Source organism: Mauremys mutica, chromosome 4 (assembly GCF_020497125.1).
Source record: "Mauremys mutica isolate MM-2020 ecotype Southern chromosome 4, ASM2049712v1, whole genome shotgun sequence".
Taxonomy (NCBI): Eukaryota; Metazoa; Chordata; order Testudines; family Geoemydidae; genus Mauremys; species Mauremys mutica.
In genome coordinates, this window is record NC_059075.1 from 113,688,218 (window position 1) to 113,710,634 (window position 22,417).

Sequence of the window (22,417 nt, forward strand, 5' to 3'; positions counted from 1 at the left end):
TCGAGTTTGGCTCCTACCTCGGATGCGGTAATATCCTCATTCCCATTTGTCATCCTACCATTATCCCTAAGCTCCTCATTAGCCTCATTAAAGACTGAGGCAAAGTATTTGTTTAGATATTGGGCCATGCATAGATTATCCTTAACCTCCACTCCATCCTCAGTGTTTAGCGGTCCCACTTCTTCTTTCTTTGTTTTCTTCTTATTTATATGGCTATAGACCTTTTTCTATTGGTTTTAATTCCCTTTGCAAGGTCCAACTCTACATGGCTTTTGGCCTTTCTCACTTTATCCCTACATGTTCTGACATCAATAAGGTAGCTTTCCTTGCTGATTCCTCCCATCTTCCACTCCTTGTAGGCTTTCTGCTTTTTCTTAATCACCTCTCTGAGATGCTTGGTCTACAATGTCTGCCTATGAATTTTTTCCCCTTTCTTGGAATGCAGGCTTCTGATAGTTTCTGCAACTTTGACTTGAAGTAATTCCAGGCCTCCTCTGCCGTTAGATCAACAAGTTCTTCAGTCCAATCCACTTCCTTAAGTTTTTTTTTATTTTTTAAAGTTAGCCCTTTTGAAATCAAAAACCCTAGTCACAGATCTGTTTTTGTTTTATCCTTCCGTTTAGTTTGAAGTGAATTAGCTCATGATTGCTTGGACCAAGGTTTTCCCATACAACCATTTCTTCTGAGGTCCTCACTACTCACCAAAACCAAATCTAAAATGGCATCCCCTCTTGTTGGTTCAGCAACTACTTGGTGAAGGGATCCATCAGCTATTGCATCCAGGAAAATCTGAGCCCTGTTATTATTAACTAGCACTTGTCCTCCAGTCTATATCTGCGAAGTTAGTCTCCCACACAATTCCCATGAGTATTTACTTCATTAAAAACATTAGAGGTTCTACCGCCAGTATTGCCTATTAGACTGGTATCTACAGTACCCTTCCTCTTTATGTCCATTCTCCTACCCACGACTGTATCCTTTCTTACTTCGTTTTCTTCCCTCTCAATGTTAAAATCCGGCGTGGAAATTACCTGGACATCTCCCAACCATCTACCCCAAATTCCTAGTTTAAAGCTCTCTTAATCAGCTGAGTTAGCCTCCATCCTAGAAGTCTGTTTCCCTCCCTACTCAGGTGAAGTCCATCCTGAGAGAACAGTCCTTTGTCCATGAATGCCTCCCAGTGACCGTACATCCCACCTTTGTTGCCCTTCTCTAGGAACAGGCAGAATCCCACTGAAGATCACCTGAGCCTCGATTTCCTTAAGCGTCTTCCCCAGCCTGGCATAGTCTCCCTTGATACATTCCAGCGAGAATCTAGCCGTACCATTTGTTCCCACATGAAGGACAATCAGTGGATTCTTTCCTGCTCTTGTTAGGATCCTCTTTAGCCTCAGGTCCACATCCCGTATCTTTGCACCCAGCAGACAGCACACCCTTCTGTTCTCTGGATCAGCTCTGGTTACAGGACTGTAAACCCACTGACCGCTATGCTTACCTACATGCCTCTAGCTTCCATCCAGGACACACCACACGATCCATTATCTACAGCCAAGCTCTAAGATACAACTGTATTTGCTCCAATCCCTCAGACAGAGATAAACACCTACAAGATCTCTATCAAGCATTCTTAAAACTACAGTACCCACCTGCTGAAGTGAAAAAACAGATTGACAGAGCCAGAAGAGTACCCAGAAGCCACCTACTACAGGACAGGCCCAACAAAGAAAATAACAGAACGCCACTAGCCATCACCTACAGCCCCCAACTAAAACCTCTCCAGCGCATCATCAAAGATCTACAACCTATCCTTAAAGATGATCCCTCACTCTCACAGATCTTGGGAGACAGACAGGCCAGTCCTCGCTTATAGACAGCCTCCCAACCTGAAGCAAATACTCACCAGCAACTGCACACCATGCAACATAAACACTAACCCAGGAACCTATCCTTGCAACAAAGCCCGATGCCAGCTCTGTCCACATATCTATTCAAGTGACACCATCATAGGACCTAATCACATCAGCCACACCATCAAGGGCTTGTTCACCTGCACATCTACCAATGTGATATATGCCATCATGTGCCAGCAATGCCCCTCTGCCATGTACATTGGCCAAACCAGACAGTCTCTACGCAAAAGAATAAATGGACACAAATCTGACATCAGGAATCATAACATTCAAAAACCAGTGGGAGAACACTTCAACCTCTCTAACCACTCAGTGACAGACTTGAAGGTGGCAATTTTGCAACAAAAAATCTTCAAAAACAGACTCCAAAGAGAGACTTGCTGAACTTGAATTAATATGCAAATTAGATACAATTAACTCAGGCTTAAACAGAGACTGGGAATGGTTGGGTCATTACACTAATTGAATCTATTTCCCTATGTTAAGTTCTCCTCACACCTTCTATGGGTCATCTTAATTATCACTTCAAAAGTTTTTTTTTCCTCCTGCTGATGATAGCTCATCTCAATTGATTAGACTCTTCCTGTTGGTATGCATATTTCCACCTTTTCATGTCTCTGTATGTATAAATATCTCCTCTCTGTGTGTTCCATTCTATGCATCCGAAGAAGTGAGCTGTAGCTCACGAAAGCTCATGCTGAAATAAATTTGTTAGTCTCTAAGGTGCCACAAGTACTCCTGTTCTTTTTGCAGATACAGACTAACACGGCTGCTACTCTGAAACCTGTCAGTAGACACCAAACCTCCAGGAAGTACAGGAGTAGACACCTTTATTTATTGTATTATTATTTGTATTGTGATCTGTCTGTGGACACAGTGATTTGTCCCTTACTCTCTAGGATAGTGATTCTCACCTGTGAGGGCCAGATGCGAATTCTGGGGACACTCTGGGACCCAGTGCACTGAACAAGTGCCTCTTTGAGCTAACCTTTCTTTCTTGGCATGTGTTGAGTGTTCTTCCATTAAGGAAGACTTTCAAAATCCTGTTTGTCCAGCTGGCTCCACCTAACAGACAAATAATATTGCTATAAACATTTTAGTAGGCTTTAAAGTGACAAGTCTGTCATGTGCAGACTGTTGGGGAGATTCAGATGCTCAGCCATAGGCAGAGACCTCATGGCAAGCCAGAGCAGCTGTTTCACACATGGGGAAAATAATTATTTACAGTAACTTAATTAAAATGTTTTCTCTTGGTGGGATAATCTCTGTGGAAAGACAGTCAGTCTTCATAATAATCATATCTATTATGTGCCTATCTTTTCTGGGCATGTTTCGGAGGAGACAGATTATACAAGAGAAACATCATCAATGTAATATCAGGACAGACCAGTGTTTGGTCTTATCTGGTCTCCTCCCTGCTGCAAATGGCCAGGCCCACTGATTTGGAGGAATGCAAAAACCCCTACATAATGCGCTCAGTCAGCTGTGTAATGTTGTTCTTCAAAGGAACGTGTGGGAGGAGAACCTGCTTTTCTTCCTGACCCTAGCTTGTGATCAGTTTGTGCCACAATACATGGTTTGTAGCTCTTGTAATTCTTTCCTAGCTAGAATAAGTATACAAGGTATTTTACTACATGTGTGGCTCTAAATCCCCTGAGTCTTGCTAAGCTGTTTCTTTCAATAATATTTTGCAGCAGTGAGTTCCATAGGTTGGTTAAGACAATGTCAGGGAAGTATTCATATTTTCGTGGTCAGATTGATTTCAGTTAGTCACCTTGCTCTTAGTATATATGACTAGCTGATACCAAGCTGACCATGACTGAATGATTGATGTAGGGAAGAGTAAGATTTTATTCAAGTTCTTTATATCACTGTAGTATCTGAGTGCTTGGTTCTGAAAGGTTTAGCTGTTGGCCAGCTGACGTAATGCTGACCACAACTTTCCCTTGTCTGCGCTTACCGGTCAGCATCCTGTTAGCTAATTCAGTTGCTAAACGTTGTGTTTAAATGCTGTTAAATTTCCTAATGGAGACAAAACTACAGAGTGAAAGAGGAGTTAATTCTCCATTGGCCATTCCATTTTTGCTCTCTCTGCTGAGGCAAACTACCAAAAGTTTGCCCATTGGTACTGATCGTGGAGTTGATTCTTGTGTGTTGCCAGTCTTTTTATTGGCCGTGCAACAGCCCTGGACATTGATCTGATGGCGATAACTGTCAGTCATCAACAACATGAGCTGGCTGATGTATCATGACCTAGGAGTGAAAGTTCTATCAGCACCATTTCTCAACTCTCCGCTTGAAAGCATTCATTCCCCTCTCCTTAATATGGAGAATTTCACCGATAGCTTAAAGTGATGGGGAAGAGGAGTTCATATCAGAGGCCACATATTGCCCTTTGACTACTGACCTCATTATTACTCCTGTAGTTCCTTTTAATTGCCTCTGTTATGTGGCAGAGATGACAACATCTTTGTTAATCTCTGCCTGCTTAGAGTAAGTGTCCTTGTGAAAGACATCTACCGGTTTAAAAACATGAATGGAGAGAGAGGCCCTGGTGTGTGCTTCCACTGGGAAAATTGAGACAGGCTTCCTTTTGTGAGCTTAGCATCTCCCTGATCACTGGGATCCTTGTAGCATGCACTCCATAGCATATGACATCTAAACAGTGTCATTCTGTGCTGGGTGCAGAGTGTCAACAGATGCACAGTTACTGCAGATGGACATCTGCATCTTAACTGTTTCTTACTGAAGTGGAGGAGTAAAAGGGGTTTGAAATGACAGAGAAGTGCTTGATACTTGCAATTTATAGCCAGCTGTGAGTTAACATGGTACAAAGGCTACTGTAAGGCGCTTGTCTTGTCTGCACTGGGAAATTGAACTGTTGCTGAAAAGATCCCTTCTCTCCCCTCCACAACCTTTCCCCCTGAGCTGATATTAGTAATGGGCTGAAGTGGATTAAAGCCATTAAGGAGTTTTAGCAAAAATTGCCACCAGTGGTTTTGCTGCCCTGCTGCTAGCATTGTGGGGTTGTTGTTTTTTTCCCAGTGTCAATAGAGTTTTTATCTGTGGCTTCTGAAATGGTGCTGAACACATCTTGTTCATGGCTGTGCTTCCAACTAAAATTCTTCAGCAGTAATTTACTCGATTCCGCTGCTGTGCAAACTCCCAGTGAGAGATGTTCCTTGTCTCAAAAAATTTACAATCTAAACAGACAAGAGGTAGGAGGAAGGGAGTATTATTAATTTCCATGTTATGGATTAGGAACTGACACACAGAGATTAAGTGAACTGCCCAAGGTTACACAGGAAGTCTGTGGAAGAGCCAGGAAGTGACCTCAGATCTCCTGAATCCCAGTGTGCTGCATTCACCACAAGTCTATCCAGACTTTCCATAGTGCTACTACAGAAAGGTGGCCTGCAGTTAAACACAGGGTAGGAACGAGCTTCCAGAGTCTCCCCCTTTCTTTCTAAACAATTTTGCATTCTTCAGACGGTGAGCACTGCTGCACTAGCATTGTCATTGCACCCTGGCACGTTATTGCCTGTAACCATCTGACGTTTGCAGTTTCCTTGTGTGAACCTTGTATCTTGGTGTAATAATAGCTTTATATAATAAGAAACAACTGATAAGGTCCAGAAAGCTTTCTGGGCAGAACATATTTGAATTCCAAGGATCCTGAACCACTTCCCACAAGATGACAATCTCACACTTTAAAAGGGTGAGCAATAGTACTGGTGGCGTCAAACTCCTAGTGCATCCTGGCTTTGATTAGCTGTAGGTAACCAGGGGAAGTTCATGTGTGTCTATATTTTTTGGTTTTCCCAGGGTTAATACTTGCTCTTGATACAAGCTAATAGGAGACATTGCTAACCCCAGAATGCTGGATCAGTGCAGGAAGTTTGGTTAAAGGAACAATTTCCAGACCAGGGGCAGCTGTAAATCAACAACTGCATGCATGGTCACCAGTAATGATTTATCTACCCTGTAATCTAAGTCTCAGCCTTGTGCAATGCTATGCCCTTCCTTTAGGCTGAAACACTGTGTTTATTTGCAAGTCTAATTAGTGAACTTTATAGGAGCAGCCTCTTTGCTATTAACTTACTTCAGAAACTAAGGAAGCCTGCAATAGCCATAAAGCTGCCTTTCACACCGTGATGTAGCTTGGTCTGGGGGTGTGCAGTAAATATGCTCTGTGAGCCAAAGCAGGCTTTTACTTTTCCAGTCACTCTGGAGCCTTTTAACTGAGATGGTGAAGTCACAATTCAAACTATATTTGTTTACTTGCTGTGGGGCAGGGTTCTTCATTTAATACAGTTAAATGTTTTGAAAAAGAGATTGTAAGGGTTGGCTACTTAACACAGTATCAAAACAGCACTGTTTTTGGCTCCCAACCCAGTTGTGTTAATGCTGTTGCTACATTTCGGGTGTTATAACTCTCACTTGACAAGTACCAGTGTGGATATAAATCATGGCCAGAGTAATGTTTTCGCACTGATATAAATCCTAGCCATCTTCTCGCATCACTTCCTCCTCCTCCTCCATCTCCATGTATCTGATTGAGTCCTGTGGACTGAGAGGTCGATCTGATTTACCTCTGCTCAAGTCATTCTTCTTCCAAAATAAAGTGTGTACGTGCGCACACCCCTACAGCTCTCCAAAAGTCATCCTTCAAGTTGATTTGTATTAATATTTTTCAAGGCTGTAAAAAAGGCCCCACCCAAGTGCTTTTTCCCTTTCCATTTAAATCACTAGTATGCCTCATCAGCCTCCTCCTGGCTCTGGAGAAGATGGCCAGCTCTCAGTCCCAGGGGGGTAAGCTCAACAGGGAGGTTCTCTGATTGTGGGCCCTTTTTCCATTCTCTAGTCTATACATGCCTCTGGGCAGAGTTTCTCTAGGTGGCATCCCCTGACTCCTTGATCAGGCTCTCAGAGCAGTGGGCATTGTCTGAAGTTCTCTGCTTGGTGTCTCCTAGTCTCATTTTGTACCTATCACCTGAATCACTATACCTGGTTTTTACCCCGGACTTTGTTTATCTGGGTGTTATGGCCTTTCCTTCACCTGAAAGGGCAGGCCTTTTATTCTTGTGGGCTCCACCCACCTTTCCCAATCTTCAGATAGAGTAGAGTAGACCAATGCTTTTCACCTGCTTAATTGGTAGCTGTTCAGTTAATAGGGTTTTGGTGCTTGGGTGATAGAAAGGAAGATTTGCTTTGTTTCAAAGATTCCCTTTTCCACCACCACCACCCTAATAAAAACTGGCCTGAAATAATAGTTATAATTAGTATCTGCCTTCCTTTCCCTTTTTTTTTTTTTTTTTTTTTGCACAGATTCCTTGGTTCAATGCAGGAAAGTGAGCAGCAGGGGAGGAGCGTTTCTTAAACCCTGCAAGCCATGCTTCTGGGCTGTCTGGATGTGTGTGCACTGCACGTTCATAAGTCATTCAATTGTTGATTCCAAGTTTTTCTGGTTTTTCAGTTTGCTTGTTCCCTGCTGAGTTGTAGCTGTAGATGGTAAATGTAATCTCTGCATTTTTTTTTATTACACTCCTAGCCCAGTTCTTTAAATGTCTTTGGGGAGGCTTATGGGATAGAGCATTAATACCCAAGGAGTGTTTTGTCTTGATCTTTGAAAGCTTGTTTTCTGACAGGAGCGCTAGTATTCGCACTCTCCTATTGCAGTTATGGCTGTGCAGGGAGAGGAGTTTTTTCTAGGGCTGCTCTGGTGACCAAGCTGGTGCTTTTCCTGGCTGTCACCCTGTGGGGTAAATCATCTAGGAATCTTTGAATATGCAAGGGAGCTGTGTGGACTCTGGGCTCTAAAGATATGCCACAGGGTGGGAATGGAGGGCTAGGGGACATTAATTATAATTGAAACTGGCAGCCATTAATTCAAGAGTGAGCTGTAAGTAACCGTGAAGCACTTTCTGGCCTTGTGGGACTGTGCTGGACAAGATGAGGCAAAAACTAGGTGGTAGTTCTGATATTTGATATGGAATTACAAAAATGTCTTCTGGATTGTATTAACGTGCATCTGCATCTGGTTATCCGCTCTCTGGATTGGGAAATAAATGAGCTGTATTCCCTGGGCCATATCGTGTCACATCCGTACACGCACACCAGCTATAAAATCTAAAAGGAGTATTGTAACTTCTTAAGCAAAGAAACTTTAAAATGGCGTTAAGCTTGTAAATATGTAGCAATAATTTAAGAGGAAAAAACTATTCTTGTTTTAGAGTTGAAGTTAAGCTAGCACATAAGAGAAACAGAGAAGAGCTGAGCGAATCATTTATTTTTTTGGTTTGATGGCCAATCTTAATTTCTAACTAAAACTGAATTTTCTCAGGTTTTTCTTGACCAAATGAGAAATCAGAAAATCTTAATTGAGTCGAACAATATTTCAAATGTCTAATCAAAATGACATTTTCAAAATGGAATGGTGAAGTGACATTTTCAGAATTTTTGTTTTCAGTTGTTTTTGCCAAATAGCTTATGTGCCCTGAAAACGCATTTTCCAGCCAGTTCTTTATTTAGCAGGCTAGCTCAAGCAGAGCTTGACACAGTGTACGTCTCCTCAAGCTGAAAATTACACCTCTAGCTCGAAGTGCAGACATACTCTTAATGGTATCCATTTCAACAGTCTTCCTGCTCACATAAGGCTAATTTGCAATAACTTGCTGTGAATCCTTATTTTGAAAGGGATGGTGATTGGGATGGCTTCTCTGATCATTGGAGAGCTTTAAGGTGCTAAATAAAACTGAGCTTGAATCATGGCAATAGTGGTCTTAGTAAGTCTAATGTTTAACAAAGAAAGTGAGGAAATACATACAGACAAGGGAAATCGATGGGAGAGAGTCGTGTGTGGTACAGGCCCCATCCTTAGGTGATGTAAATCGGTATAGCTCCATTGACTTTAGTGAAACCACACCCATTTACATCAGCAGAGGATCTGCCTCCAAATCTCTCCTGTTTTGTTTTTTTGGGGGGATGGAGAGTAAATGCTGGATAATGTGCCTTAGGGAACAATCATGCACTGGGGGAGCGGATGCACACAGTAGGCCTAAGACAAGATTTTTTTCAGCAATGTTGGTTTGCTCCATGTCTAGGTGCCCGATTTGAGACCTCTTAAAGGGGTCGGATTCTCAGAAAGCGCTGAGTACCTACGCTCCCTCTGAAAATCCGTCCCTTGGAGATGTGACAAGCTGGGCACCAAAAACAGGCACTCGGAATAAGAAGTCACTTTTTAAAAAATCTTTCTATGGGTCAGTAGCTGTCTTCTATGGTTCTTGTTAATTATGAGTCCTGTAGGGTAGGGCAGTGTGTTGTCTTTGCTATACCGTTCCTTTAGTGTTAGCTGATCCCTTAAGAGCCTGTTGTTAAAGTAAGGGAAAATACCAGGGGTGTTTGGTTTTAGTTGACTTTTGGAGCTTGTCTTCTTCTGCTGGCCAATAATAGGCTAACCAGTAAAGGCCTTAAAATACCCTGGCAGAGGAGTGCTTGTTTAGTGGGATTGAGTTATCTTCCAGGCTCCAGTGAGGTTCAGCTTATGACCGTGGTCCTCAGCACATCCCTCTCTCCACTTAATTTTTTTCATTTGCAGTGACGTGGTTGCTGGGGCTGATGCAGTGAAGTGGATTAGAAGTCATATGTGGCAAGAGGGACTTCAGGTAGCTTAGCAGAGTCTGGGAAACTAAGTATCTCTGCGCTTATGGGGCCAATAGTTATATTAAGCTAATGTAACAGTTTCTAGCCATTAAGTATGCTTGCTGATTTAGTCTTTAAAATGCATTAGTCTTTAGGTCAGTTAAGATTAATTAAAGTTCCTTTATTGGTCCTAAAATCTTGGGTTTCAGTGGGATTGCTCATATGTCTGCATTTCCATAGTGTAACTGGAGAAGTTTACCCTTTGGGGATCAGTTACTGTGGCTACAAGAATATTAATAAAGCAGGAAAACCTAATCTATAATAAGAAAATAAGGGACCTCTTTGTATTTGTATTCATGAATTCTCAGCACTGCTGAATATTGTTGTTCTTTACCATTCTATTTAAACGGATAAATGCATGCATTATTGCACAACCAATTCATTCTCAAGGTCATTTCCTTAAGGAACTTATAAAATGTCATCTCTTATATATTTCTGCACTGATAAGTACTAACGGGACTCTCTAAAATGTAAAACTTGCTCTTTATACTATATTTATTTTTACCTGTGTCAGTACTCCTGTGTGTTCAGTCTCTTTTTCCATGTTCTGTGAACCCGCATGAATTCTGCAAACTTAACGAAAACTCCTGATGTTTGTAAAAGCCTGTTAATGTATGAAATTGTAGATTGATAAGAGGGTCATTTCAGTGCAACTACAACTGCCTTTATAATGCTCCTATAGTGCTGAGGTAGGGACAAAAACTACTGTAAGGGTACGTCCAGACTACCCGCCGTATTGGCGAGTAGCGATCAATTTATCGGGGATCGATGTATCGCATCTCATCTAGACACAATATATCGATCCCCGAACGTGCTCCCCGTCGACTCCAGAACTCCACCAGAGCGAGCGGCAGTAGCAGAGTCGGCAGGGGAGCCGCAGACGTCGATCCCGCGCGGTGAGGACGGGAGGTAAGTCGGAATAAGATACTTCAACTTCAGCTACGGTATTCCCATAGCTGAAGTTGCGTATCTTACATCGACACCCCCCTCTAGTGTAGACCAGGCCTAAGTCAGAGGATTCAAGATTAGGATGAACACTCCCTCCTCTCAGCACTGAGGCACTAGTCATGCTAGGAAAATGACTGATGCAGCTGCAAGCTCTTTAATGTAGCTGCTCTAAGCCGACGGGAGAGAGCAGTGCTGATGGGACTAGAGAGAGCTGAGACCTAAACCCTGTCTGTTCCAGAAATTTGCATCCAGATAACTACATCAGTGTAGCTACTCTGATGCAAAGTAGGGCTTACTCCAGCCTGCACGCTGCGGGAATGCACCTATACCCATAGGTTTTGGGCAGAACTGAATAGTAGAGTTAATTTTTTTCCTATCAGATAAAATTGCATTTTAGCTAAATATGTAATTTTAAACCTAATGAATGTTCACAGGAAGCTGAATAAATCTGAAAAACTTTGGCTAAGCAGAGCACTAATCATTGCTAAAAGATTAGTACTTACAAAAATGGAAATCCAAAAAGCAACCAAGAATTGAAGGCTGAAGCATAGACATCCTAAGGTTGTCCACCATGGAAAGAATTGTAAACCATAATAGAAATACCCAAGAAAAATTTTCAGAGCTATAGGGTGCTCTCCTGGAAGTATCTGAATGATCCTATTAAGTGCATGGGCCTGGCCTCACTTCTCTACCCACTTCCTTCCCTTTCGGTCTCTATCCTCCTCCTCTGAATTATGCTTCTATTCTTTCTTATTTTAATTTCTTTAACTAGTTGGATGTTTATAAGCAAATTTGTTTGTAAATTGTATAGTACAAATTGATTTTATATTTTAACCATTTTCTATATAGTTCAGTGTTTAAAGTTGTAGCTAAGATTTGAAAGCAAATGGCTAATATATTATGAAAAGTTTGTATTTTTTTCCCTGTTAAAAAAAAAAATAAGAGCGCAAAAAATGCAGCTGCTTACTCGTGCAGCACATCTATGTTATGGGTCTGTATGAGCAGCAACATCAATGTCATTTAGGGTGACCAGATGTCCTGAATTTTATAGGGACAGTCTTGATTTTTTTGGTCTCTTTCTTATATAGGCTCCTATTACCCCCCCCCCGCACGTCCGACCCGATTTTTCACACTTGCTGTCTGGTCACCCTAACATTATACCAGTGCATAATGTAAACAGGGCCTTAGCAAATCCTAAATGGAAAGTAGGAGCAGTTCTCTTGGGACAAGACTAGATGGGGCTCACGAGCTGCATTTCTCTGGCAAGAGTAGACTTGTTAAGTCAGTCCCAGAAATATTTCTAACCAGCAGGAGGGCCGGCCAGAGTGTGAACTCTTAGCTGAGGAGTAAAACCTGCTTGCACAAAGAGAACGTGGTGCTACATTGTGTGCTACAGGCTGCAGCTCAAGAAGAGCATGCAGCTAAAATCAGAGGTGCAGGCTCGCCTTTCCCTTGTGACTGCAGACGATCTAAGTGTATTTGCAGTGGGCACAAAATATCACCTTTCACCAGAACAAAGCTTTTTGCATCTCTTGAGCAGGCTCACAGTATAACTGGGGTAGATGTTGATATGTGCTGAATTTTAAGGCATTGTGACTTTGGATACGTCTATCAGCACTGCAAGTGCTGCGCCGCTGTAGTGTAGACAGTTGCTGCAGCAACGAAAGGGAGTTTTCTGTCACTGTAGTAAATCCATCCCCTCAAGAGGCAATAGCTAGGTCAACAGAAGAATTCTCCCGTCAACCTACCGGTGTCTACACTGGGCTTAAGTCGGTTTAGCTACGTCAGAGACATAGCTTGGTTTTAGAAATAGACCAGGCCTGTGTGCCCTGCCAATAGGGCTCGCAAGTTCTGTTCCTGCTTCAGTAATTTACTGTCTGTCACTGGACTACTGCTCTGTGGGCTTGAGCAATTTGCATCACATCTGTGCCTCAGCTTCTTCCTTTGTAAAATGGGGATAATCAGACTTACCGACCTACGTCCTCATAGGATGTTGTGGGGATTTGTTTAGCTATCGACTTTAGTAAGGCTTTTGATACTCTCTCACATGACCTTCTCATGAACATACTAGGGAAATATAGCCTAGGCGAACCTACCACAAGGTGGGTGCATAGCTGGTTGGAAAACGATACTTAATAGTTATCAGTGGTTCACAGTCAAGCTGGAAGAGCATATTGAATGGGGTCCTGCAGGGATCTCTTCTGGGACCAGTTCTATTCCGTATCTTCATAAATGATTTGGATAATGGCATACATTTATAAAGTTCGTGGAGGATGCCAAGCTGGGAGGAGTTGCAAGTGCTTTGGAGGACAAGGATTAGAATTTAAAATGATCTTGACAAACTGAAGAAATTGCCTGAAATAAATAGAATGAAATTCAATAAGGACAAATACAAAGTACTCCACTTAGGAAGGAATAATTAATTGCACAAATGCAAAATCGCAAATAACTGGCTAGGAAGGAGTACTGCAGAAAAGGATCGGGGGGATGGGGGGTTGTAGTGGATCGCCAACTAAATGAGTTGTCAATGTAATATTGTTGCAAAAAAGGTGAACATAATTCTGGGATATATTAGCAGGAGTATTGTAAGCAAGATAGGAGAAGTAATTCTTCCATGCTACTCAGCACTAATAAGGCCTTAACTGGGAGTGTTGTATCCAGTCCTGGGCACTGCACTTTGGGAAAGAGGTGGACAAATTGGAGAAAGTCCAAAGGAGAGTAACAAAAATTATTAAAGGTCTAGAAAACGTGCCCTATGAGGAAAGACTGAAAAAAAAGTATTGAGGTTTAGTCTGGAAAAGAGAAGACTGAGGAGAGAGAGAAGTCTTTAAATGCATAAAAGGTTGTTGTAAAGAGGAGGGTGATTAATTGTTTTCCTCATCCACTGAGGACAGGACAAGAAGTAATGAGCTTAGATTTTCCCAAAGGAGATTTAGGTTAGACATTAGGAAAAACTTCCGAACTGTAAGGGTTGTTGAGTACTGAAACAAATCACCTAAGGATGTTTTTAGAATCTCCATCATTGGAGGTTTTTAAGAACACGTTAGACAAACACCTATCAGAGATGGTCTAGATAATACTTAGTCCTGCAGGGAACTTGACTAGATAACTTATCGAGGTCCCTTCCAGTCCTACATTTTGGTGAATCTAAGCCCTTGTGCAAGATTCTGAAAATGTAAATGGCCAAGAAAAATTAGCACCCAGATTCCACAGGTGCTCTGTAGCAATATATGGATAGGTACAATGAGCTGGTAAGCACTGGTCAGTGCTTTCTCAGAATCCTCAATTTCAGAGATTCTTAAGCAGCAAGGATGGTACTGATTGGAGAGACTCGTCATGTCGATGACTATAACAGGATCCCGAGGAAACCTCCCTTTTGACTGGACAGTAAGGCTACGTCTACACTACCCGCCGTATCGGCGGGTAGCGATCGATTTTTCAGGGATCGATATATCGCGTCTCATCTAGACGCGATATATCGATCCCCGAACGCGCTTATATCGATTCCGGAACTCCACCACCGCGAACGGCGGTGGCGGCGTCGATATGGAGAGCCCCGGAGATCGATCCCGCGCCGTGAGGACGGGTAAGTTATCGATATAAGATACTTCGACTTCAGCTACGTTATTCACGTAGCTGAAGTTGCGTATCTTATATCGATTTTTCCCCTTAGTGTAGACCAGCCCTCAGATGGTCAGATAATCCTCCTCTATGGTATACCCACTCTCCACACACTCCTTGTGGAACATGCTTGCATTTAAAGAGAGCTCCACCTGAGGAGTCATACCTGCCTGTGAGATGTTTGTGACTTGCTTAGGTGAGGGAGGAGGAGGGTGGCTCTGAAAGTCCTGTAGGGAAAAGCCCTGGAAGCATCCAGTCTAGTCCATGCTGATCTCTCTGTAAGTACAGGCTTACCTCCAAGACTTCAAGTTCTGAGGCAGCAGAATCACTCCAGTTACAAGGTAAGGGCGTGATTCATCCAAAGTCCACTGAAGTAGATAGGAATCTTTCCACTGACTTCAATGGGAACAGGTATTGGACAAGGGCCTATTGTTTCTGCTAGGAATGGGGGAAGGGACATTGTCCACTTACTTGCATATAGTGGAGCAAAGTCTGCTAGACTGCAAGCAGTGTGAACTGGCTCCACTAATCACTGGGGCACTATATCTCTGGGGGTTTCCTGAGTTACTGGAACTCACAGCTCGATTTGGAATTTAAATGGAACTTTTTGGAAGTGGCAGGAAACTGAAAGCTGCACTGAGCTAGTTGTTACCTGAATGTTCTTGGGCAGCGGTCTCTGACCTTTTTACGCCCAAGATCACTTTTTGAATTTAAGGGCAACCCAGGATCTGCCCTGCCCCTTCCCCAAAGCTCCACCCCACTCACTCCATCCCCCCCCTCTCTCCATCACTTGCTTTCCCTCACTCACTCTCACTGGGCTGGGCTAGGCGTTTGGGAGGGGGTATGGGCTCTCGGCTGGAGCTGAGGGGTTTGCAGTGTGGGAGGGGGCTGTGGGCTGATCTTGAGGCAGAGGGTTGGGGTTCAGGAGGGGGTATGAGGTGCTGGCTACGGGGAGGGGGCTCAGGGCTGGGGTTTGAGGTGTGGCCTCCCACCAGGCAGTACTTATCACTAAGGCAGCTCCCTGCCTACCCCAGCCCCATGCCACTCCTGGAAGGGACCAACATGCCCTTGCAGCCCCGGGGGGGGGTGCAGCATGTGGCTCCACGCGCTGCCCCTCTCTGCAAACACCGTCCCCGCAGCTCCCATTGGCCACAGCTCCCCGTTCCCGGCCAATGGGAGATGCGGGGGCAGTACTTGCAGGCAGGAGCAGCGCATGGAAGGAGACCCTGGCTGCACTGGCCGTTTCCGAGATTGGCATGGGACCAGGGCAGGAAGGGAGCCTGTCTTAGCGGCTGTGCCGCCAGAGATCGCAATCTACTGGGAGATCCTCTAGGATCTCCCAGTCGATCGCGATCGACCGGTTGGTGACCACTGTTCTTGGGCATTTCCTGATATAAAGCAGGCCAGTTTTAGACATGTCAAGTGTACAGATCCCTCTACTCCTCTCCTGTCCCACCCAAGTTGCTGGAGCTTTAGCAGGACTAGGTAACCCTATATCCAGCCACAGTGGCCATGTCCACTCTCTCATGTTTCCTGTGGGGCTTGTACGTCAGCCTGAGACACCCACTCATCTTGCTTGATGTGGGCCTGTAAAGCGTAAATGTTGTCCTCCCATTACAAACACGGCAAACTGATAGAAACTTGAGGCTATGTGCAGTTATCCTTCCAAATAAGCTATGGGTTATTTGGAAGGATGGGTTTAAACTTTGGGTGGGTTCTGACAGCTGACCTGAACTGTGGAGCTCAGCCTCCTTGCTATGTGTGTAACATGTTTTTCTTTTAATTTCACTATTTTGAACACTGCTCGCCAGCCTGTCTGACTATAAAGCCACAATTTAGCAATGTGCAGCTTTGTACCTGGATTAGCCTGCTTCCATGGGTTTGATGTTGGTTTGGGATATCAGTTAACATCTTGATACATCTGCTGGAATTAGTTCACATGTTTTCATCTCATCACCTTTTTCATGTGGTTTGTGATTGAAACCACTGTGCTATTCCAGTCTCTGCATGACCTGCTTCAACAGTGGTTAGACAAGCTCCCCCAGACATGATCAAAATGACATAGGGAGGAATTTGCCGCATTTTCAATAGCTCTTTCATGTCCGTGTGGAGCATACGTTTTGCATGTGTGGGCCTTAAAACTTCTTGACTTGGGACCTTTGGAAACTTAGTTCCTAAACTATGAGCTAGGAGCTGCAGCTTCTGTCTCCTGCGGTTTTCAGCATGATCCAGTGTGGAAAGTGCTGGACTAAGGAGATCAGAATTCTAGTCCTCTCTCTTCCACTGACCTTTATGACCTTGGGCAAGTCACTTCTTACGTTCTCTGTCTGCCTGTTTCTTTATCTGTGTAATGGAGATAATGATGCTTGCCTTCCTTTGTAAAGTGCTGTGAGATCTACAGATGAAAAGGAGTTCAGAACGATTTAAATCTTTAATGTACCCTCTTGATCTATCTATATATTTTTTTTAATATTTCTGTTTGACAGATATGTCGCTTAGGACCTGAAGGTAATTGGCAAATGATTCTCCTGCACAACAGGCTCTAGGGAAGAATAGCGTGATTCCAAGGCCAGCCTTCAAGATGTGGACTGCTGTTGTATTTTTCCTGTTGATTTCCCTGTGCATATCTGAAAACAGAATTTCCACCTTAAAGGAGAGAGGCGCTCGGGTGATACGAATAAACCGGCTGAGCAGTGAAAAGCATTGCAGACGCACTTGTAGAGGCATATCACCTTCAGGTGAGCTGGTCTTCCTTTTCCATGTTCTTAAAGGGCTCTCCCCCCCCCCCCCCCCATTTCTCTTTTTTACTCCATTTGTTTACAGGCATTTATAATTATGGCTTCTGTGTGCAGTTCTGTGGTGGCTCAATAATTTGACAGCTTTGTTTTAAATTGAAAACAGAGCAGCCATTTCCCAGGGCCTTTCTAGCTTCCATAAGAAGCAGTGTGCGTGTGTGCTGATAGTGTGCGTGTGACTGGTGTGAGGTCACTTAACTCTATCAACGTACCATGCAGCCACATGTTTGTAAGCGAACATTGCTACAGCAGACAGCTGTGCTGGTTGAGCAATCTTTGCTCACTGATATTCGCACTTGCATGTTTTCTGTCTTGAAAGAAGCTAGTTGCTTAACCCTGCACTAGCTTGGATGAGAATTGACAATTTAAAGTGACTGACTAGTGATATTTTTGGGTACATAACTTGAGATGCCATAAAGGGCCTTGGTTTTCAGAGGATGGGTGCTCAGCATTTTCTGATCAATCCCTTTTGAGGTGTCTCCATTTGGGCCCAAAAAATCACCTTTGAAAATTTTGATCTTTGTAAAGTATCAGAGCAGTGCTGCAGCGTGTGAGAGATTCATGTGTTCCTGAGAAAGTCTAGTTCAGCTTCCGTAACCCGTGGATTCCCTGGGGTGTTGGGCCCTTGGGGAACATGAAAATGCATTTTATGTCCAGAAATTTGCAAATATGGGTATCTAAATGCTGTATGTAGCTTGACTCTTCTCTCCTCCCCCCCCCCCCCCATTCCCTCTCTCAGGGGTGTCAGGTAAATCTGAAAATCAGGCCATTTATTTAGGCATGTCACAGGCTGGCTGGCCTTTTCCAGCAAGCTGGGCTCAGCCTTGCGTGTGACTAGACAACTATCCCCCACCTGAGAATGATGGAGACTTGATGAGTGACCCCAATTGCAGGGTATGAGAGAGAGGCCAACTACTGTGAACTCAGTCTAGAGGGGAGCTAAGAGATTTCTGTCTCTGGGAAGGGTTTGGGCAAGATAGGCTGGAGAAGACACACAGGAAGCAGGTCAGGCTCATGTTTAGGGGGTGAGGAGAGAAGAACTGAGAGAGGGCCTGTAAGGAAATCCCTGATGGAAGCTGTTGGAGTTCCTGGGGAGTGGGGGAAAACCTGCTGGGAAGAAGCCACATAGGAGAAGCTCTGCAGGGCCCAGGAGTAGGGGCCAAGAAGCAGAGAACTTCAGTGTCGCTAAAGGGGGGCAGAGGAACTGTTAGTTTGGATATTTATTTGAACTTCCAGGGAAACCAAATGTCCAACTGCAAGGGGACTGAACTTCTAATGGACCTGGCTAGATGCCAGACCAGACCATAGAAGATTTGGACAGAGACAGAACATCACAGGGCCCAGGAAGTAGCCACTGGCTGGGCTAGGTGGGAGGTTCTAGAGGCCAAGTCCCTGCAACACCCTAACACCAGGAGGCGCTATGGCACTAAGAGCAACCACTTACAAGATCCTGAACTTAAGCCCTAAAGTTGGAAAAATTTGGCCTCTGCCCTTCTAGCTGTCAACCTGGGGACACACTGCACCTACATGCTGATTTTATTGATTTACAGAGCACCTGTTGCTCCTGGAGTCCTGTGATTATATGAGAATCCCAATTTCATTTAAAGAAATGTTTGTCCCTCATGGCTGCGGAGAAAAGCTGGCAAATGTGAATTGTAAGGAAAATACTAAATTCTGGATCTCTTTATTTTTGAAAACATGATTTATTTTTTTTTTAAAGCCCGGTCTCTTGATTTTGGGGGGCCTTTCTGATTTTTGAATGCTTGGCGTTTGCAGTACTTTCATGTGTTTTTTTTTAAATGCTTTTTTTGAATCAGAGCTTTGGGGAAAGGTTAATCTGTCAAATTTTGTAGAAACCAATGGTGCCATCAGAGATGTGCTGGTTTGGTATCTCATACAAGACTGGCACAGTTTGACTCTGGTCATGGTAGATGCAGGATGGATGGTGTGCCCTAGTGTGGATGATCTGGAAAGAAAGGAATGAATCCCCCTTCCTTTTCACCGGTTATTTTTAAGGACATTACTAGAGCTACATATCCAAAAATATATCTTTTTGTTCTATGCTTCTACCCTCCCCCAATTTAAATTTATTTTTATTTTTTTACTCCCCCCGATATCTTGTTGTTACAAATGGATGAGGGGAGCACAAGGTCATAGAGTTTAACGCCAGAAGGGACTACCTGATCATCTAGACTGATCTCCTGTATATCACAGGCCAGCAACCCACCTCCCCACCAACCCCAACAACTAAAATTAGGCCCGAAGTGTTACAGCCCTCCAAAGATTAAACGATTGTGTGTCACAGGCAGAGAATAGGAGGGGCCAAGGCACACTAGTGCCCGAGGCCCCTCTAATGGCAGGGAATTGATTTAGTGAGAGAGACCTAGATAATTCTGGTAAGTCACCCTCACTCACATGCTGCAGAGGAAGATGGGGGGAAAAAAACTCTGGTCACCGCTAGTCTGACAGGAGAAATTCCATTCTAACCCCGAAAATAGCGATCAATTAGATCCTGAGCATTCTCAGTACCATCTTAAAGCACCGCCCCGCTTCGCCCAGTGTGTCTCATCTCCAGCTGTGGCCATCTCTGATGCTTCAGAGGAAGACCAAAAACCCCAAATCCAAAATACATTGGAGGAGGGGGTGGATTCCTTTCCTGTCCCCTACTTAATCCCCAAAGCATGAGATTTTAGCAGCATGAAGGTATCAGTCTGTATTGTTAGGCCTGGTCTAAACTAGAAAAGCTATACCACTATAACTATGCCAGTTCAGGGGTGATTTTCTTTTACCTATATAGTTCTGTTGTTGTAAGCCCTAGTGTGGAATCAGTTAGACTGGTATGAAAGTGGTTTATACTAGTATAGCTTATTCTCCTTCCCATATGGGAATAAACTATACTGATCAAGCACTTTAAACCAATACAACTGCATCTTCATTGGGGAAGAGTTGCCACTGGACTGTAAACTCTTTGGGGCAGGGACAGTCTGTTATATGCTTGTACACTGCCTAGCACAAGGGGTTTAGGCTAATGCCTTGCGATGCTACCATGATGGAAATAATGATGGAGAAATCTGTCGTCTTTTGGCAAGGAGACTGAGGCCTGGAATTCCCAGGTACTGGACAAGCAAAACCAATGACTCTGGTGGGAAGGATTGGTATTGGGAGGGGATTGACTTGTGTATGTTGCACAGTTCTGGAGGGTTTTTTATCCAGCTTGAGGCTGAAACAGGGAATATTTGTGTTTTGGAGCATAGGATTTCAGAGAATTTCAATCCCCAGCTAGCTCAGAAGAACGGAGCTAATGTGTCGTAATTATGGGACATTCTGCCCAGTACAAGAGAATGGAGGGACAGCGTAGCATGTCCACACAAGCCAGCATCCTTGCTCTCAGCACACATTGCACACCTGCGGGCTTTGTTCCTGCTTGTCTGCAGAGATCTTCATAGTTCTGTCCCTTGTCTAAGAGGCTGAATTTTTTTTTTAATATAATGTTTTTTAAAAAAAAAAAAGGTCCGTCCTGTGGAGGGCCAGATCTTGGGTCCTGCCCCTGCACAATTCCCTTTAAAATATCTTTGAGCATCCTTCTTTTTTTCTTTTCTCTTTTTTTTTTTTTTATTTCAAGTAACTGACTAATTGAGTATACAGACAAGATACCCAACAACATATTTTCTATTTGGGGCTTTTTCCTCCCCCAAACACAGGTATTACAGGATTTGTGATACCGGTTCAGTCCAGTTAGCCTGGTATTCTGTGGTGCTTCAAAGGCAGGTGATAGGGTAGGACTGGGAAACTTACACACCTGACCAATTGTGCACATAATGTATAGGGTGAAAAATTCCTTCCTAACCCGTGCCACGAACAGCTTGTGTCCTGATGCATGCAATTTGGTTATAATTTGCCATGCACTGGGGTGTGTTCTGTCCTATACAACTGAATTGAAGATGTCATTTCTGGCCCAAGCAGGGCTTAGAGTTGTAAGGGCCTGACTCTGAGAAATGCTGAATGCCCCAACCTCCAGGCAACTCAGTGAAATTCCACTGAGCTGTTTTCTGAGCTGCCAAAGAATGTAAAGGCTTTTATTCACCCTCCCCACAAGTTAAGAAATTTTCTAGATGCTTTTTTGTTCTCAGGTAACATAAATGGCTTATTTTTATAATTTCAAGCTTGCCACGGTCTTAATCCTTGGTGAGGACCAGTGGCTTTGGAGATAACTTTAAACAAAAAACACACTACATGCAGCATATGATTGCTCTTCCCCCTGTTCACACTTAATGTTTTTAAGAGCGTATGAAGGTGAATCACTCCGTATAGCAGTATGTATGAGTTACTCCTGACTGGATTTTGTGCCAAAAAAATTCAAAATTCTGCATATTTGTCAAAATAATGCAATATAGTCATACCAGTTTCAATTGTTTTGGTAACTAGTTTAAACTACAATACAGAAAAAAGTCACAATAAACTACTCAGCATTTCCTAAACACATGAACGTTAAGTTACAAACACTTGGTAACTAATAACCTGCATTCCAGTTGTAATCCTGGATTTTCATTTAGATTACATTACAGAACACCAAACAGCAAATAATTTTTAAAAAGTGTCATTTTAAATTGCTCAGACTTTCACACATGAAAGTCATACAGTTTTCTAATAGTTGTCCTGGACCTGGCTAGGTACTTTGGGAAGTGCTTGGTTCTGATTGTCCCAACATTTTATTGACTGCTTGGCAAATGTTTTATTTGCTCTCTTTGTGGTGTGTGTTGTTTTTTTTTAAATAAATCCTGAGCTGTAGTCTAACCCCATTGTGTCACTTTGGCACAGGAAAAAGTGAGAAAGCGCACAGACCTTCCTAGCTGAGGATTCTCTTACTGTCATTTATAATAAGGTTTCTTTACATCACTCTGGCAATGCAGGGGCCTTAACTTTCACCGGTTTTATGCTCCTGGGGGAATTGACTGAGAATAGAAACCGTTAACTAACAATAGGAACATTAACAGTGTTACTACATAGACAGGCTGCTACATTTCTGCCTCAGAGAATGAGATCAGTTAACTCGGGCAGGGTGCTACATTTCTGCCTCTAGTCTGCCTCGTGCATAATAAAAAGCCCTACCCGTCCATGCCAGCGAGCTGCAGTAGCAAGTGAGAGGGACAGAGGCGCGCACTCTCCCTCTCGCTTGTTGGCACACACACACACACATATGCCCAGCCCAGCTCCCCCTACCCCCCCCTCCCGCCACGGTGATCAGGCATGCCCACCCAGCTTCCCCATCCCGTCTCTGAGGCTGCTCCAGGCACACTGGAACAGATGTGCTGCTGGGGAAGAGGTGCGTGTCCCCTGGCAGACTTTGTGTTTTTTTTCTGAGCTGGGGAGAGCACAGAAAAATGCAGGCCATATGTGCAGAATTCTGTCAGGAGTAATGAGTACACTGTAATTGGCTTCTGA

General features: G+C 43.6%; 1 protein-coding gene and 1 long non-coding RNA gene across 2 annotated transcripts in view; one reads left to right on the forward strand and one right to left on the reverse strand.

The window, feature by feature from the left end:
• C4H11orf24 (chromosome 4 C11orf24 homolog) overlaps positions 1 to 22,417 on the forward strand; it is a 58,059-nt gene that overhangs the window by 30,233 nt on the left and 5,409 nt on the right. Inside the window, exon 2 of the mRNA XM_045017053.1 lies at positions 16,667 to 16,918. Coding sequence (XP_044872988.1) covers positions 16,762 to 16,918 — 157 coding nt within the window. The 5' untranslated portion in view covers positions 16,667 to 16,761. The remainder of the gene's footprint in view (positions 1 to 16,666; positions 16,919 to 22,417) is intronic.
• On the reverse strand, positions 4,813 to 14,728 carry LOC123370461. The gene is made up of 3 exons (XR_006579415.1): positions 14,475 to 14,728; positions 10,117 to 10,215; positions 4,813 to 5,113 (listed from the first exon to the last, which is right to left on the reverse strand). It is a non-coding gene; the product is annotated as an uncharacterized LOC123370461 (long non-coding RNA).